The 19,378-nt window shown below is 39.7% G+C and overlaps 1 protein-coding gene across 3 annotated transcripts; it reads right to left on the reverse strand.

Annotated features, from left to right (window-relative positions):
• Window positions 1–288: 288 nt before the first annotated feature.
• SUPV3L1 (Suv3 like RNA helicase) lies at window positions 289–19,254 on the reverse strand. 3 transcript variants are annotated; one of them, XM_074874251.1, is made up of 15 exons: window positions 19,000–19,254; window positions 13,652–13,729; window positions 13,272–13,379; window positions 11,559–11,673; window positions 10,815–10,983; window positions 9,219–9,330; window positions 8,846–8,923; window positions 7,629–7,720; window positions 6,586–6,766; window positions 6,099–6,192; window positions 5,198–5,417; window positions 4,759–4,839; window positions 3,104–3,280; window positions 1,486–1,634; window positions 289–1,103 (listed from the first exon to the last, which is right to left on the reverse strand). In XM_074874251.1, the coding sequence occupies exons 1-15, from the start codon at window positions 19,241–19,243 to the stop codon at window positions 605–607; spliced, it is 2,397 nt and encodes a 798-aa protein (XP_074730352.1). In that variant the 5' UTR covers window positions 19,244–19,254; the 3' UTR covers window positions 289–604. The 3 variants fall into 3 exon arrangements, with proteins under 3 accessions (XP_074730352.1, XP_074730353.1, XP_074730354.1); XM_074874252.1 differs by lacking the exons at window positions 13,652–13,729; window positions 19,000–19,254 and having other exon boundaries at window positions 13,321–13,379; XM_074874253.1 differs by lacking the exons at window positions 11,559–11,673; window positions 13,272–13,379; window positions 13,652–13,729; window positions 19,000–19,254 and having other exon boundaries at window positions 10,826–10,975.
• Window positions 19,255–19,378: the final 124 nt, after the last annotated feature.

Here is a 19,378-nt window from a genome sequence, read left to right on the forward strand (position 1 = left end):
ACAATTTAAAGCGCAAGGACAGATTTTGCTTTGTTTCAGTAATTACCCCTCAGATGACAGAATTGGAATTTACTCAGAAATGCCCATGGCCAGAGTTTCATCATTCCCCAACACGTTAACACAAATGCTTTTCGCCTCCTTCCACATTTTCACAGGACACAAAGGTTAGAGGCGCATGACTCCTATCACCATTCTGACCCCATTTCCTGGCAGGTTGTTCATTACTTGTTCGTTATCTGTTAAACTATGCCCTTTGGGAAGGGATAGAATGAGTAGCTAACTCATTACTAGTGAAATATCTGACGTTTATTAATGATGTGAGGATATCTCGCAAGAAGACATCAAGTTCAAATTTTCACATAGCAGTAGATCGTACACTTAACGCTGAACACCACGACTGAAAAAGTGTACAGCTGACTGGTAAAAGCAAACTTATGGCCTCTGAGCTTTTAAGAGTCCGTTTCTCTGAGTGTTTCACGTAACTGGTCACAGGAAAAGGCAAAACATCAAGGAGCTGCAGCAGTGTAAACATGAAATGTCAAAGAAGTTATTAAAATAGTATTTTATTTTAGGAATAAAAACTAAACAGAATTAGGACATGGTTCTATTTTTTCTTTTTTCCCGTTTCCTTTGAACTATTCCGATCATCTCTTTTTGAACCAAGGCCATATCTACCATTCCTGTGCTGATCCTGCCACTCACTCTCCAGCTGTCTCAGCATTTCTTGTGTTAGAAGTCCTTCACGCAGCAATCTGTTGGCAAGAGATCCACGTCCATGACTTTTCAGATCCTCCTGCCTTGTAGCAGACCGATAGGCTTTCAAGTTCTTTGCTCTCCTTTCTCCCGGAACATCCACTGCAATAGAGAGTGCCTCTGTGGATTTTGCACCACCCTGGTGGTCTGAAACCACCCTGGTATCCCTCTTAGTCCTTGAAAGAGGAAAGTCTTCTGACAGAACTTCTGCTGTGCCAGGAACAGTTGCAGATTGGGAAGCTCGGATCAGCTTTGTGATGTTGCAGACACCAACTTGTATAATGTTGTCTAGTTTTTTCTGAATATCCCTTACAAGGACAGCATCAGGGAACATATCCATGAAGCGGTAACTGGAGAGGCAAAACAACACACAATTAAACCTTTTCACTAAAAGACTGCTGACTGGGACAAAAACGAGATACATAACTACGTAAAGCAAAAAAAAATTATTACGTGTTGCATGGGAAGGCCGCTGTATTTTAAGTGGCATCTCAGCTGCTCCAGACCAGGATCATCTTGTTTCTAACCTACTGTCAGTCAAACTGTTCTCTGCAGAACCTGGGACTTGCTCCCACAACACAGCTACATCTGCATTTGTCAAGATCCCCTAAGGGGCCAAAGGAGCCCCTACTGCACCACATACACACGGGCTTGAAGACCCTGCCTTTCTAGGACTCCAAGGCATAAATATTGGGAAAAAACAAAACCAATTTTCAAGCACAAAGACAATACCTTAACCACAGATAGAGGTCAAAAACATCATGAACAGCTTCAAGGTGTACAAGTTCTTTGATGTTCTTTGGAGCAGGTAATGGCCATTTGGTGTGCCGGCAGAGCCAGTCAAACGTCAGAGGCTCATTTCTACTGAACTGTCTTGCAAACTGAAAAACATGCAGATTCAGTAAAGTCTTCAGTCAGGAAAGAAGAAATCCCAAATGAGTTAAATTCTCTTGAGTCTGTATACATAGAATACTCCAGAAAATACCTGCTTTGTTTTACACAGCCCAAATGCCACACATTCTTTTACTTAATTACTCAACACAGGAGTCACCTCTCCTTTCCAGGGCCTCATTAACACAATTTGTCCAGGAGCCACACACAGAGTTAAGCAACAGAAGAACAGAGCTATCCAGAAAAGCGTTAACAGTGAAGGCATATGATTTCATCTAGCAAAGCAGATGGAATTATCTTGTTTCAGAATCTCCAGGGTTCAGAAAATGTTCATTGTGTTCCCTGACTTAAGAAACACACTATTCACAACCCAAACAGATTAATCTGCACTAGAAATCAGCCCTTCTGAAACCAAAACATCTCAGCTCTTTTACTAACAGATAAACAAGATAAATTTAAAATCTTCATGAGCATTGATGACTTGGATTAACTGCTTCCTAACTGGCTGATACCGGAAGTTGTTTTTTGCCAAGGAATGGGCCTTAAATTCACACAGGCATTCACAACAGCCTACCTCCCTCCAACATCACATTATGTCCCTCTGTACCTTCATTACTTGGGATCTGAATGCTCAGCATTTTCTTAATGAGGCACTTTTTTTTTCCAACTCTTTAATTCAATCACTCAATTTGTAAAGGACATTATTAGCCATTTTTGAAAAGCACAGGTCTAATATCTATGACATGAGTAAACCGCATCAGTTTCATTTTTACACTATTTTATTAAAAAATGTGTCTCTAAAAGGGGACAAAGGTTATACTGTCTAACAAAGTAAGAGTCCCAAATAAAATTATTAATCCTGAAAAACTGAAATCAGCTGACTATGAATTCCTCTAAATAATCACTCCGGGAGCACAGTGGAAAACAGTTCATCTAGGCCTGAAAAATGAAACAACATAATTCTGAGAGCAACTTACAGCACTGTATTTTCCGGGGTTTTAATTCTATGTAACTGTACTATAACATCAGCAATCACACCTAAACCCACATTCTTTTCTTTCGCTGACAAGCTAACACCTTGAACCAGTGGTATCTTGTTTTTTAAGGACTACTTTTAGACACACTGTAGTGCAACACTTAACAGTGCACAAGTAACTACGTAACACAGTTCTGATCTCTCCCAGTTCAAAGATCACCTGCAAGGCAAGCAGTAGGTTTCTCTGAGGCAAACAGCAGAAAAGCCACCCAAACTTTAATTTATATCACAAAATGAGAATGAGTTCTCCATTTAAATACACCTATATCTGCAGCTGTTTTATATTACTACCTGTGAGCACTTCAAGAATGCTCTCAAATGATCTAATGACAAAATCCACAATAAATACAGCAGCAGTATGCACCAAGACCCACTTGCTCCAATATATATACCACGGTTTTTTGGAGGGAAAAAGTAACTGACCTTCAACAGCGTGGTACACACAAAAGGCTCTTTTCTGTTCAAGGGTGCAGTGCAGAAGACATATCGTGATCGCAAATTTAGTGGAATGTGCTGAATCATATCTGCTAGAAATTTAAAGTCATCAATATTGCAGACAAAGTAAAGCCCATCAACTTGTGAGAGACTCACAAAAATATCCTGTGAAAATATAACCAAATGAAGAAGATGTTATTACAAAAAAGGGTTGTTAAACTTTCTATTACCAAAGCAAAAAATTATTTAGTGTTTCAAAGGCTAGTTATACTGAAAGAACAGTTAAAAATATCAAACTTGACCACAGTAATAAAAAAGGGGACAGGGGAGCTCCCTCTACTAACAGGATTTTCATTAAATTCTCTAACACAGAATCAGAGAAGACATAACACACTAAGCTTTATTTAAGCATTTTCAATTTCAATGTCTGGAAGTGTACATTTTAGTTACAGATACCATCACAGGAACCAGTTACGACTATGCTTAGAACTTGTTCCAGGTTTGTCACTTCGTATGACCCAAAAAGCTATCTTTACAGCATAAAATTCAATAATCGAGGTATTTTTAGCCCAATATCAGGAACAGATCTCTTTTAGGAAGAAAGAAATCACAAGATAAATACAGTATTGCAATAGAGGAGTTCAGAGAATACCTGAAACATAACCAAGGTTCAAAGAAACAGGAGATGCCACTGCACATTGTAGATGGAATTTTTCTGGGCCCCCAAAATTATTTCTCTAGTGTAAATCTTTGAAAGATTTTTTTAAAAAGACCATTACAGAAACACTGAGCTTCTTAATTAGTATGTGACTGAATACTTAAGAGATTAACGGGTTTTTTAATCTTAATACCTCTAATGCTAGCCCAGAAATTCTCAACAGTAACATTTTAAAGATGTGCTGTTACTCTACCACCTCAAGTCTTCCAGGAGGTCTCCAAGTATAATCTTTTGCCTTGAGGTTAGAAATCATACACTTTGCTACATAGCAGCACATCAGCAGAGAACAATAATATGCATTTAAATCCATGAAAGCTGCTGAGAATTTTTCAGCGTACTAAAAACCATGATACTATTTTTTAAATACACCATTGGAAGCTTAATTTCTACTTTAAAAGGTTTAGGCACTTCCAAAAATTTTATGCAGCTAATGATGAGATCAAGTAGATCCTATAAAATCTATTTTCTCAAAGTTAAGCAGATACTTATTTACTACAAATTCCACAGAACCAGGAAAAAAATGAGAGGTAGCTCTCAGATGTACAGAAATCTGACATAACCAGCCCAGTTTCCCAGGAATTTTCACATAAATTTATCAAAATTTTAGTCTCTAATATTTTCAGCCTCAGAGCAAAAATGTCTACATGTAAAATACAGGAAAGGTGAAATGAAAAGGTTGTTGCACACTCTTCAACACGTGTAAACATATTTACACACTTCAACAGCTTTCAAGTTTATTATAACATTTAACAGTTAAGCATTTTAAACGTATTTTCAGTCACTGCTGTGGTAGAAAGAAGAATCCAACTGATAAAAGATACACACAAGGTTGTCTGTTAGGTTCCCAAAGTGCATCTTCGTACAAAAACAGTGACTATAAACAATGCTTAATTTTTAAAGAAGCTAATATTTTGATCATTCTTACAATTAGATTGGATAGAGTAGCATCAGGGAGATGATAAGCAAACATTTCTATCTGCTCAGGAGTAGGATGTAGGCCAGCTGCCTAAAGGGAAAATAAAGAAAAAAAATCTCCATTAATTCTCAATATTCTTCTTAAGTTAGTGCATCAGAACCAAAATCTAGAAAGATAAAAAGCAAGAAATCAAAGCACCCTAGAGTCCAGTTTATTTAGCACACTCATCTGGAACTTAAGAACTGTGTTTGAGCTTTCAATTCTTAAAAGATCAGCTTCAATATAAATGAAATATTGCAGGTCTCCAAATAGGACACAGATTCAAAGTCACTCCAGCATGACATAATCCATTTTTATTATTAACTTGTAAACAGACACAAGGAAAAATAATTTGGGATGGTAAAACAGCTCCAGAGCACATCTGTACAAACTGCACTGAGCCTCTCACCTTCACAGGTCGCACAGGCTCACTCAAAATTTCCTTCAGCTGTACGAGGTCATCACGATGCATTGTAGTGACTTCTCCTTCTTTGAAGGATGAGCCGTAACGCCCAGCTCTGCCTGCGATTTGTAGAGCCTGAGAGGTTGTAATGGAGTCTATTTCCTTTTCTCCCTTCTCATTGACAGTTGGCTTTACGATAGAGTTAAAAATTATTCTTTTTATACACCTGAAATATTTGAACAAAAACAAAGAGGAATCTTTTTTTGCAAATGATTTTCAATATACAACCTGCCACAGGAGGATTAAAGCCTTTTTTTTTTTTTCATTGAGCTTTTTTTCCCCTCTATAAATTAAGGGATCACAGATGCTGCTTATGGACATGGCATATTCAAAAGTGCAGCATAAAACTACCGGTTAGTTGCAGGAGAATCATCATCCCTACACACATCAGTCGTGTTCTCATAGGGTCCCAATCCATTCATCATCTGCCTCAGTAGTTTAGAGCAACGTGACTGCATCGTCTTCAGCAACAAAATACACCTGAAACTGAACTGAACCTGCTCTACATTTCAGAAATGCAAGAGTCTGATACTCTGCCAACCTAGCACATCTGACTCCAGTGAATCGAAAGGATAACAGTGCCTACTATCACACAGAATTAGGCCAAGTGAGGCACTTAATTCTTAGGATCAGTTTTAAAATTAAAGCTTAGTTCTACCCAGTCAAATTGGTCACTACTTCAGAATTAAAATTTATGTACTATGTTATCTAGACATAGCAGATATCTAGCCAAATTAGTCAAGCTGGGGAGAAACAAGTGAGGAAACTAATGCAGGTATCAGGTATCATACCAGCAAAAAACACCCCACCAAAAAGCCCCATATCATAACCTGCTCCAAGTACTCACAAATTGAGTCCCATTCCAATTGCATCTGTAGCAACTAAAATTTTGCATGGATCATCAGGATCATTGAATTTCTTTGCCTGTTCAAGTTTTGTTCCTAAAACAGAATGACAAAACACTTCACATAGCAAACTCTTCTTGCAAAACAAAGACAATGTATCACTAAGCCCAATGCCTTTATAACAGGCAGAGAAAAAGAAAAAAAAGGTATTTGGCTGTTGTTGGGGGAAGGGAGCAGGAGGGATTTAACTCATTCCCAGAGCTGTGGGCAGACCTCATTTAATTACATCTATCTGAAGATCACTATTAAGTACCTAATAAAGGTCTAATCCCAAGATTAAAACACCAGTCAACAAAAGTTGATTAACTTTCTCTAACTATATAGAGATGTAAAACTAGGAAAACTTGTATTGCTTCATTTAAAAGTTTTTTCTAAGAAAGCAGCAAGAAGCAGAATGTTCCCTTAAAAATAAAAGGAAAAGTGCTTTACCTGGTGGCAGACTGCCATATATGACAGCACATTCTAATCCTCTGGCTTCAATCTGTCGACTGATAGAATAAATGTCATTCTTACTGAAACAGACAATGCAGTCCCCAGGACGGAGGTTATCTAAAGATTCTAAGGCATAATCCAGCACAGTAAGAGGAGTGAGTCTCTTGTAGTTTCGGACCTAGAATCAAAGGAGTTGTCAAAGACAATAAGTTTTTCAATGAAAAATATGTCTCGCAGCCCTTAAGGGATAATTACAGGCGAGAAGGTGACATACACCTTATGCACTTGCATGTCTGCAGCACTTCCCAAGCTGAGAACTATATGGACTTTTCAAGAAACAGAAGAACTATATATTTTCACATGTGAACTATATTCAAGGAAAGTAGTATACAGGCTATGTAACAATTCTATCAAGACATGAGAGTCTGTTTTCACCCAGTCACCTGAATGCTATAACTGGTCCCCTTTCAGAATCACATGCCCCACCACACACAGATACATAAAGCTACAGCTAATTCACCAGGAAATCATGCAGGCTGGACTTTCTTAGGACCATATTTTATGTTTTTAAATAATTTTTCACAAAGGAATCTTCCCAAGTAAAAGAAAATATTTATTATTGTAAATTTGGGTGTCAGAGGTCTTTCAGTCACTTTTTTCTGGAGATATTAGCGCTTTTAACTCCTTTCTTCATCATATGGAGAATAACTATCAACAGATCCAGTAACCTCAGCAGATTTGAGGGCACTGTGCCCTTCAGGAAGAACAGAACTGTGAAGAAAGCCCCTAAAGAGCTGTAGCATTCCCTGAGGGGAACTCAAAGCACTGATCTTCTTTAGCAAAACAGTATCACTATTAAAAATGAAATAACTTTGCAACATCTCCTTTGGTTTAACAGTAATTGAGAAACATTTTAACAAGAACTCGTGCAAGAATAACTTTAATCAGTTAAAACCCCTAAAGACCCTAAATTTTTTCCTGTTTTCCAGCAAGGTGAGACTGAGGTTCTGTCTGTAACTTTACAGAATTAAAAAACTTACTTCAACTTCCTCCCCTGTAGTGTACATGAGCTCTGTCACCAAGTCAATAGCAGCAGCTTCTCCACAAATGTGGATTTCTTCCGCACAGAGTCCTGAACAAGATCCAATGAAATAAAATGCAAAATGTTACATATTTATAGACAACAGTAGCTTTATCTGACTTTTAAGTTACCCAAAAATTACATTTTGCTTGCTAAACACATCGATGAGGACTGTATTTCCCTTCCTTCAACATCCCATATCTAAAGCCTCTCCCACAATACGCTACTTCCTCAGAGCTGCTCTTGATGCCTGGAAACCCATTAGTATGATAATCAGAGCAGCTAATACCTTGTTGCACCCAAAAGCAAAACAGCCAAAACAGGAGGTACCCTCAACCACTGAACAAATGGAACAAAGCTTTGAGCATGTTTTACTTAGTACTATTGTTTTACTAACTCTCAAACCACAGCAGAACTGAAGAGCTTTGTTTTCTGCACGACCTTCTAAAAATTATGAATACGTCTCTAATGCAGTCAGAATAGAAAACGGGAAAAAAATAGGAGGTAGTGGAAGTGTGACAAATCATCCTTTTAAACTCAGCATCAAAAGCAGGGAAGGGAAGGGCGGGGGGGAATCAGATTCCAATCTTCTGTTTAAAATCTGAGGAAAAACAAGTTTCAAAAATTGCTCTCAAAAAATTCTAAAATCATCAAAAGAAGCATTCTTCTAAGAATTTAGCAGATCAATACAGCTCTATAAATGAGCCGTTTGAAATGAACACTATAAAATATTTAATGTATGGAACCATGGCGAACATCTAACAGTATCTCTTCGTAATGAAATCTCTGAAAAATTGTGTTGTTTTAATTGAACAAAAAAGCACACTTCTAGAAAATAATCAATGTAAAAGGACAGCATAGTGTAACAACACAAAGACTCCATATTATCCACAGAAGCAAAACTGAAAGAGGCATCTGTGTACCTTAGAGAATAAAATTTTTAAAAAACATTCATTAAGTAAAACATGACAGGTAACTTGCTGCCATACAGACAAATCCTCTGAGGCAGAGTATCTCTCTAACTTGCTGTGAGAAGACATATGAAGAAACAATACTCGCTTTTATTTTGCATCACATATTGTAACCACTGACAAATATACTGACTGCCAAGCTTGAATTTAACGTGCCATTTACAACCACATTATAGTAGTTAATTCTCAACACAAACAAGCTTACCTAGAAGGGCTCTTGTCCAAGCCCACCCTCTGGAAGGATCTCTGATCATCTGAATCTCATCAATCACAGCAACTTCATCTTAAAAAAAAAAAAGAAAAATACGATGCACCAAGGAAGAGCATCTAGAACAGCAATACAACACAGGAAGGAACTCTAAAGCTTTCTAAAAAAGGCTGCTCCAATCAAGTTGATCCTCTACCAAAGTTAATCCAAAAAGCTATTCTGAGATGATCCAGGTTTCATTAACTGCTCTAATATAGTTCAGAAATTGTTAAAGTAAGAGTGAAAAGGAATAGCTCAGCTACTTCAGAGTCCAAGCAATACTACACATAAAGATACCACAGATATGACTGAAACAATTATGTATACATACAAGGTGTATTAGTGCTGCACATTTCAATGGTACAAGCAATATGAGGGGCTTGTCTGGCATCTTCATTGGCATACACACGCTCTTCTCCTGTCACCAAGTCACATGGCACATTCTAAAGGAATTCAGATAACTCATGTTAAGTTTATTTAATATAACAGAATCCCCTTTCCAAAGGGGAAAAAAAATAGTTTCTTAAAGTAGTTTCTAAGACAGCATAATGGAAGCTATCTAGAAAATAACTACTCAACCTTTTGAGACTTGTGCCCTGTATTTAAGTCCTATCAGACCAAAGGGTACAAGGAAGAGGTAGTATCTGTAATTAGATGCCCTCCCCTACACCTACAGGAGATTACATCTTCCTCTGAGCATTTCAGAGCTGTCACATCTGCAACAAAAGAACTGTCAGAAGAGCTGTAGTACAAGGGGCTCATAAAGTAAGGCCCAGCAGTGAAGGAGCCCAGCAAGCTCCAGTCTCTTCCAGTTCATTTGGTGATTGCCCTGTTGGGTGTCTCACCTGCTGCCTTATACTCGCCCAGCAAGGGTGAATGAGCACCAGCTGTAAGAGACAGCAAGGCCACCACCCTCTGTCAGCTCTACACTCGCTGAATGTCAGGCAGATGCCTGCTCCTTCCATATCTACAGCCATCTGCAGAGCCAGGCAGGAAGCCCCGTTTAAGCCTCAAGGGCTGTGTATGATCCACAAGCTGCCAAGTGAAAAGTTCTCACACGCTAAACACATGGTAAAAAGTGCAGTAACTCTACTAACAAGGAACATCACGACATGGAATCCATGTTCACTATGCAGTACGCGTTACAGATATCTCCCAGGACAGGCCAATCTTTCTTATGTGTTGCTTTTGATAAACCAGTAATAGGAATTACAAATTCTAAACCACAGACTTAGCAAAAAGAGAAATCACAACATCATTTGGTAAACACTACTGTACATAGACACTATGCTGCATTAACATGTGAGGTGTTATTGTAATGCTTCAGAACTGGTGTGGTTCTGGGGAGCTGGAAACACACTGGTGAGGAGCTTTCAAAAAGATGCTGGAAGCAATAAAAAAAAAGGACTAATGAAAGCTTCCTTTAGGGACCTGATCTAGGGCACTGCTCCTCAACTCAACGCATCTGAAGCTGCAGTACTTTTTGTTAGATGGTTGAGTGAAATATATTTAAACATTGAAGCAGAAGGTTATGGGGAGTTAAGCAAGGGTGATTTCTTGCATACAAGCTAAAATAAAGGTCGTGGGCAAAAGACGCCACTATTTCCACACTGAAAAAGCTAATAGTAGAACCTGGCTAAACCCAGCAGGGGAAAAATTACAGGAAAATGGAGGCAGGTTACAGCAATGATTGCATGGCATGTGCTTTGGGGAAAGCGATGTTCCATCTGGGGAAACGATGTTCCGTTCTGCACACCTAAAACAGCAACACACAACTGGTATTCACATGAGCTGACACTGCCGCGAAGCAAAGGCACCCGTCCAGGCACACTGCTTCATGGACTGCCTTAAGCAACTACAGTACTTGACAAACATGCATTCATGAGACTGTTCCAGTACTAAGGAGGTAGGTAAGTAATATACTGACAGCATCATTACTCTTTTGGAAGATCTCATGAGCCAGAAGTTTTAGTGGACCGCAGTATATTCCAGATTTTGCTGACAAAAATCTCTGGATAGCATGGTAAGTTTTTCCACTGTTTGTAGGACCAGCATGGAATATTATCTTTCTCTGAATAGCCCTGGCATCTGGATACCTAAAACATACACAAAAAAGCAGATCTGTTGAACGTTTATCTGGTGTTCTGGATACTGATTCAGGGGAAATTGCAAATCAGCTTAAGCATTTACTTATTAATAGACTTTTTAATGTGTGTTGAAAGCAGATCAAGTTCTTAAATAGAGACAGTATAAAGAGGTTACTATGTCTTACACATTCATCTTCTGAATCATACAGTGCTTTCAAAGATTTAGAGTGGAATTCACACATTGTGTTCAAAATAATTCTCCTTACTGTGGTCTCTCTCTTGGGCATACTGATGTTTTAAAGTTCTGGCGTGCTACCTCCCAAACAGGTACAGCAGAAGACAGCCTTCCGGAAAGGCAATACCAACTCAGTGACTTTCATAGCCAATACAATCTTATTTTCCTTTTGATTGATTGCAATATATCTTGTAACAAAGATAAGAGTTCCTGACGTGAATTATTGTAAAAACAGAGAAATGGGACTGAAAACATAGTGCAACTGTACTTCATAAATCTTAAGTCCACAGACTATGAAATTCTGTGGCACTAAGAAAAGAAAACACTGCAACCACTTAAAGACACTGACCAGTTGGGTGGCAATCTTAAGTCACTAATCTTGCGCAGATCATCCATACAGTCCAGCATCGGAAAGATCTGCTTTGCATGCCTCAGGAAAAATGGGAAGAGATCATCCACGTGACCTGGAAGACAAAACCATTTTAAGAAAGTTTCCATGCTTGTCCGAAAGCCTGTATCTTCACAATAAACTTTTAAAAAAAATTTCTACTACTTCTACCACACACTTATGTAATTCTTTCAACTTCTGGCTCTCTACAAAGTTCCATAATTATCTCAATGGCAGAAAGGTAAACTAACATGAGTACACGGACTCATTAAGCAACATAATACAAATACAATAGCATGGAAAAAAGAAATCTCATTTCAGTACATTCACTCTGGTTAGCCTACATGTCTAGAGAACTTCTAAATAAAATGAGAAGCTATGGAAAAGCGGGATGAGTAATAGCTTTTCTGTCCTAAGAAAATTTTAGCCTTTTCTTCCTGAATTCATACGCTGCCTTTGAATAAAACAAAATAAAATCTTCAAAAATGCTTTTATGAATAAACAAAGAAAAAACAGAATAGTTTGTGGCTTCCCTAAGCTACTAAGACTTAGAATGCTGGTTCAAAATTGTGAGTCTCCAATCCCTAGGTGAGAAAACAAAAATAGAAAAATCCACTCAGAGGAGACATCCAGTTTCACTCTTCTGAATGTCTGCATTGAAGACATGTGGCCTTAAAGGTCCCATTTCAGGTCACACTCCGATTGTCCAGCTCTCCTAGAATTTCAAAGAACTATCTGCATCTAAAAAACTGTTATTATAACAAACACACACACACAGACCAAAAAAAAAGCAGTGTTTTGGTTTGTTGGGGTTTTTTTAATTGAGAATTAGTATTCAATGAATCAAAACTATTGTGAAAATTTAAGGAACTTAAAAACTCTAGTATTTTCAATTATCATCTTTGGACAGGCAAAACTCAACTAAAAAACTTCAAAACTATCACAATAAACAACCCCTTGCACTCCTATATGTGTGAGTTTTAAAGCATATATAAACAATGACCATATATAAGTAAATAAGGAGCGGAAGTGAGGAAATCATGTGGAAGATTTTATGCACAACTAATATAAAAAGACACTTGAAATTTCCTAAGGCAGTAAACATTTAAAATCTACACGGTTACATTTAAGACAAAACTAAAGGCCACTGTAACCTTTAAATTACCATCATTAGAAACACACATACTACGCCAAAATTCTGCAGCTCAAACTGTGGAGAAGGCTGTTTCTGCTAGCACCACCTCTTAGTTCTAAGTGCCTTTCGTGGCACACGGACTGTTCCTGGCACACGGAAACAGCACAGGCATAGAGCCCCAAGTACTTAAAGCCACCTGGCCAGGAGAAAGCTCTCAAAGTGCCCCCTAGTGACTACTAAATTTTTAAGAGAGGAAAAAATGGAACAGTACTCTTTTCATTTCAGCAATGAACAGATGCTAGAAAACGACAGGCTGCTTCTTGCCAAGACTTCCACCTCTTTTGTTTCCACTTCAGAAGATTTAAGGACAGAACACTCCATAGGATGGGCACAAGTGTTTCTGATGGGAAAGCAGTGATTTTTAACCTCTATTACAGCATAGTGGGGGGGGGGGGGGGGGAACAGGTACATAGGTAAGCATACAGGTCAAAACCAAGAAAAACTGCATATTTTATTTTACAAGCACCCCAGATACTTGCCTGCACCACAGCATATATCATTGAGAATAATATGCAAATCAGCACTCACAGAACTGGATTCCATGATATACTTCCTAAAGCTTATAAAGGCTTGGTGAAACAGGCGAGCTGCAAGAAAAAAAAAAGGAGCACAGTAAATGTGACTGGGATCACAAAACCATATTTGTAAACACCCAATAAAACACTGAAGTAGCCCATTAAAACCCTATGAATTAATATGAAATATTACAAGTAAATATCAAGGTCATTTGAACTGAGTGACAGACAACTTAAACAAGCAGTGTTGTGAGACTCGTAAAAGATCAGATCTACCCAATACCATAACTGAATAAGAACACATTTCACATTAAAAAAAAAAAAATCTCAGAACGTTTTCTTACCATCTAATCCATTTTCTGATCCTAGTCTTTGGATTTCTTTTCTTTTGTAGAACTTATTTAAGTTTTTTAGAACTTCACCTGAAGAAAAAGAGTAATATTGTTTTAGTTTGCTCAAAATTAAACCATATTCTCCTGGCCCAAAGCTCATGGCTCATACTCTGGAGAGAGGGAATCTTTGCCATGCCAAACAGACTCAAATGATTTCTCCCTAAATTAAACACATTCGATGATTAAGCCTATTGTGGAAAAGGACAATCTTAAACTGCAGAAGAGTAAGAATTGCCATGAAGAGGAGGTCAGTATTTGAGACACATTTTCCCCAGTACTTGATAGGAAAGCATAAAGGTGGGAACCTGCAGCCAACATGTTATGGAACAAACTAATTAAGGTTTTGGGGTGGTTTTTGTTTGCTTTTTATCAGCACTTATCAGGAAACACCAGCTTTTAATATGAAAAGTAAATCTGCTTAAAGTACTCGGTGACAGCTTTTTATTAAACATCCTGAGACCTTCTTTCCTCCACACTGCTTCTAAGACACAGTCTCCAGAAAGATCAGGCAAACCAGATGCAGTATTCTTCCTATTTCTCAGGTTAAATAAAGGAGGGGAGAAGAAAACTTAACAGAGTTTCTTCATATATATATCACAAATTACTCAGATTTGTTTGTATAAAATAACTTATTTTAAAGTTATTAATACACACTTTCCCTCCCCTCTAAGAGGCAATCTCAGAGTTGCAATAAAACTGTATTTACTAATATACACTCTGAGTTTAGTTCATTTAAATGTTAGTCAAATCACAGTGGCAAAAATGTGTCCCCTCTCCATCTACAGTAGATCAGAAATTCACAAAAATCTAGCAAATATCATGAGCACCTATTCATAAACTTATTCTTAAAATTCAAGCCTACAAACCCTGTATTATAAAATGCTAGGACTGATAGATAATGCAGCACGCCCCTGGTTTGCCTGCACAAGTCACTGAACACAACACCGCCAAGCTCTGCTCTCTGCAACTAACTCCGTAACTCTTTGAAGTCTCTGCCGTGACATGGAAAGCTTCCCATGAGATCAACCTTAAATTACTGAAAGATTGCCTCTCTTTCTAAAAAGCTATACTCTAGAACAGAGATAACCCACTTTGCATAATAAAAATAATCAGGTGACAAGAACACGGCAAAGATCAACTGCAGGCAAAGCCAGAAGCACAAGAGCAGTGGCTACATTCCATACCCCATGCATGGTTACAATACGCCATTGACAGATTAACCCACAGTCTGAAATGTTCACAAAGGTAACTAAGAAAGATTGTCAGCAGGCTTACATTTACCACACAGGCATTCATACTCTCATCAGAAAATGTTTAAGGGCCTGGAAATCAAAGACAGATTGGAAAACACTGCACTAACAGAAAGCACATGGCTAAATTCTCTTCAGAGCTTCCCTAAGAAGTTGTAACACTTAACACATCATCAGCCATGTAGCTAAATTCACAGCCTACTGGCCTTACTACAAGATGAAAAGGTCAATGCCAGAACATTTGTTACTATCCAAGGCAACATGACATTGGGACCACTGCAGCCCTCAACACCCAAGGTCACGATCCTTCCTAAGCACAAATACTTATCTTAACAATCAGGTATATCAAAACAAAACAAAGCTGGCACTGCAGTCCAGCGAGACATGCCCACGTGAGCTTAATCTAACTGCACATAGTACTATTTCTACAGCAGCAGCTTAGCGATCAGGGTACATACTAAGGAGGTCTGTGTCCTGCCTCTACCATTACCCTTTTTATCATTCACTCCTGTTTTAAGATTTTCCTTTCTTTATCGTTTTCTCATTCTTGAACAGTATTTTAGCTCTTACTCCTCAATTACTTTGACTTCTCAGCAGCATTTTTAAGGTTCTGTGTAAAAAGACCACCTGACTCTGTAGTTAAGTTCAGAAATAATGCAGTTAGCCTCCAATGTATCAGATTCATTTAGATGTTTTAGCCTTATTTGCAGGAAGACTTTTCAGTCATTTTCCTGCATCTGAGACGACAACAGTCCACTTCAGTAAGCCTGTATGCTACCACTGCAGCAGCTGAACTGCTTTATTTTAAAATTCCTCCAGAACTATTAGACTTCTATTGTCCAGCCCAAGTGACCTTGTGCATCTAACTAATCCACCTGTTCAGGCACCTCCTGTTCCTGATGCATGAATTGCTGACAATACCTCGTCTTCCCTCACTTACATTTCTCACCAGAAAGCACAGCCCCATGGTCTGACGATCGAAGCCACAGAATTGACGTTCAATATGACAATTGAGCATTAGGGCTCCAAATCAACAACCGTATCAAGGATTCGGTGAAGCCACATGGCACAAAGTGCTGATCTTGCATACAGTACATTTTTGTTTATATTTATTTAAAAATGGATAACGAATCATCTCCATACCAGAAGGCCCACAGACAAACCAAACCTAGTTTGTGCTGCCCACTGACTTGGCAACATTCAGGCCCGATACTGAAGTTCATGAAGCCAGGTACCAATCTTTCTCTCTCTGCACTGATAGCACATCACCTACCTTTATGCCATCCCTATCTTCTCTCATTGTTCTTTACGCTCCCTTCTTTTGATACTACAAGCATGAGCAGACCTCTTCTTCTCTTTCACCCTCCCAAGTTTAACATCAGTTTCTTTTTTTTCTTCTATCGTCTTTTTTTTTTTTACATAACTGCTCCTTAGATATTTCCCTATAACATGCAATTAGCTTGTTTGATAGGGCAATCATACAAGGGGTTCAGGAAACACCTATTTAGATCTTAAATCATTCCATCATACAGCAAGTTCATATTGTTCTATTGTTTCCTGTAACTGTTCATTTGGGCCTTTCACCATGATGACATCATCATCACAAAATATATCAGAAACATTGCTGATGTAAAAGCAATGAAAGGCTACAGAAAGACATACTCTCCCATAATCTCTGTAAGAAAAGCTCAAAAGCAGGGGTCCTCCTAACTGTAACCTACTCGATACCCCAAAATGGAAGGCATACATCCCCACTAAGGATCCACTTCCTATGAAGTTGTAGAAAACAGATGCAGCCATGAATGAATTCCACTACAGGCCATGAAGTGACAGGTTTGTTACAAAGGTTTTGCAAAACTGGCTTTGCAAAAGTAAGCTTCTCAAAAGGCTTCTGTTATACTGACAGGGTTTGACTAGCGTGAAAACTATGATCCCTGTCTCACTTCAGCAAGTAACAAGCTAACCAGATGATTCACACTGGAATTACGAGCAGTGTAACAAAGTTTCTTCACAAGCTGTAAACAGAAAGCTTGTAAATATAAATTTTGCTTTATTGAATCTAGTTCAGTATTTGACAGCAGAATCTGACAGAGCCTCTCCATTCAAAATATTAAAAAAAAACAGATGCATAATACTGTGTGTGGTCAGAATCTAAGGGAGGGAAGAAGAGGAAGACTATTTCATAAAAAAGAGTGGATGATGTTTGCTAAGGAAGGTCTCGTTCAGTTTCCTCTTTAACATTATTGATGGGTTTCAAAATACAAAATTACTGACAGCAACAGAGAGCCCACCACAGGCCAACAAGCCAGACAAGCACCATACTGGTCACCTGGCTGGTATTCCTTGCAAGTCTCACGTGGAAGAACTTCAGGCTGTTTGCAGCAGTTTTCACCCGTGGGAACGTAAGTAACTTTAGTCAATCTGTTCTCTCGCAACAAGTTAGCAGAGACCAAACAGAATCTATACATATTTTCCCAGAGCATTTTAGTTGTACCTTTGAAGAAATCCAACATAACTGCTTATCTAATATATGAGACAACAAGGAATGTACAAGTAAGATGCCACTATTCATATTTATTGGCACCTAAGGAATGCACTACTAATATAAGCCAACACTCAAAGACAAGTCTGAAAACAACACAGTATTTTTGCATTACAGCTGTTCAGGGGTTTTGCTCCTAGCTAGGTTTTTTAGCTGTCAGGGCCAGGTATTCTTTTCTGAAGGGCTCTGACCAAATTAAGATTGTTTTCCCATGCTTCCTATACCTGCAGTTAATATGAATAATATGCCATCAGAACACTTAATTAGGAGAACATACGAAGAAAAAATGTTTCCATTTACACCCTCAATGCTTTGGGATCTCCAAACATCAAAAGGAACAAGAACTTGTTTCTTATTTATCAAATCTTTAAAGATAGTGTGCTGGCACAGCAAGATAAAATAAGACCCTTCCTGATCAGAAGACTGAACATGGATGAAGAACAAAGAGGATGTACCGTTCATAATTAAAGGAAAGGAAACACTGAAAAAGCAGTTACCACTCAGTCAATGGTTCTTGAAATATAATTACATGTAAAGACATCAAAGAACAGAAGTGCAGAGCATCTAAAGGTCAACAACAGAATTTCTTGTTTCCACATAAATGTGTCAAGTAAAATGACAGGATATATACCTAGCAGATAGATAAAAGAGAAACATAAAACACTGAGAAAGATATTACTTTACTTAAAGACTGAAGTTCAAACTCCTGTTCTGCTTCTGACACACTCAGCAGCTCTCGTAACAGAGAGGGCACTGAAGCAGATAGCTCTTGACACAGCTTTCCCAGCTGACACACAGAAATCTACACTTAACATTTACTTGCTCATACGTTAAGATATGGAAACCCAAGAATACCCAAACAGACCTGCACTGTTCTAACTGAAACTTAAATTTAAGTTTCTAACACTGATGGCCAATAACTAGAAAAACTGAATGCTTTGCCCGATTTTGATCTAGGCACATTCACACACAGATGATGCTCTTCTGTCTGTAACACCAATGTTTGAGAAAACTGTGACTTTTAAATTCAGATACAGTTATGGTTTTGGAATGCCACAAGGTTTCAGTTTAGCTGTGGGACCTGCCCCCACGCCAAGCACCTTTATCCTGACTGCGACGAAATAGGGAGTGGAGGAACTGGGCCAGCAGATTTTTCCTCCCCACAGGGCACGCCTAATGGGCCTTGGTAAAAACCTCACTATCGGTCGTATTACCTCACCTGACAGCCTTTATCCCACTTTTGCCTTCGCGGGCACGAGCAGTCACAGCGGTCTGACAAGCCGAAAGGAAAGACCCCCTGATCTCCGGAGACAAAACCCCAGGAAACCACGCGAAGGGAGCGGCGGGCCCGTCAGAGGAGGCCAGGGGACGCCCGCCCACAGGGCTCAGGAGACCGCCGGCGGGTCCCGCCAATTCCTCTCAGCCCCGCAGGCCGGGGCAGAGGGGCAGCACGCCTCCGGTCCTGGCGGGAAGAGGGCGGGCAGGGCCCGGGCCGCCGCCTCACTCACCCTTGTCGAGGGGCCGCGTGAGCTCGGCGCCCACGTCTTCCTCGGCCGCATCGCCGACGGGCTTCAGGGGCACGGGCACGAAGAGAGAGGTGTCGAGGCCCCGGGAGCTGCCCTCCCCGCCGACTGAGGAGGAGGAGAAGGACGCGGCGGCGGGGCGCAGGCGGGCGGCGGCGGCCCCGCCATGGCGGAGGACGAGCCCCGCGCGCGCCGGGAGCCGCAGCAGCGGCCACGCGCACCGCCTCATCGGCAGCGAAGGGCAGCGGCGGCGCGGGGCTCACGCGTCATCGCCTCGCGACAGAGCGCCCCGCGCCGCGCATGCGCAGCACCGCCCCCACGCCGGCGGCCTGCGGGACCGGCGCTGCAGGGCAGGAGCGGCGGC

This window comes from Strix uralensis, chromosome 7 (genome assembly GCF_047716275.1).
Source record: "Strix uralensis isolate ZFMK-TIS-50842 chromosome 7, bStrUra1, whole genome shotgun sequence".
Lineage (NCBI taxonomy): Eukaryota > Metazoa > Chordata > Aves > Strigiformes > Strigidae > Strix > Strix uralensis.

Excerpts from the sequence above, each read along its gene's own strand:
- SUPV3L1 (XM_074874251.1), bottom strand. The coding sequence starts at position 19,243 with ATGAGGCGGTGCGCGTGGCCGCTGCTGCGGCTCCCGGCGCGCGCGGGG. Across the intron at positions 10,984-11,558 it reads TTAAGATTGCCACCCAACTG|GTATCCAGATGCCAGGGCTA; the intron begins GTCAGTGTCTTT and ends TGTATGTTTTAG. Across the intron at positions 8,924-9,218 it reads GTGCAGCACTAATACACCTT|ATGAAGTTGCTGTGATTGAT; the intron begins GTATGTATACAT and ends TTTTTTTTTAAG.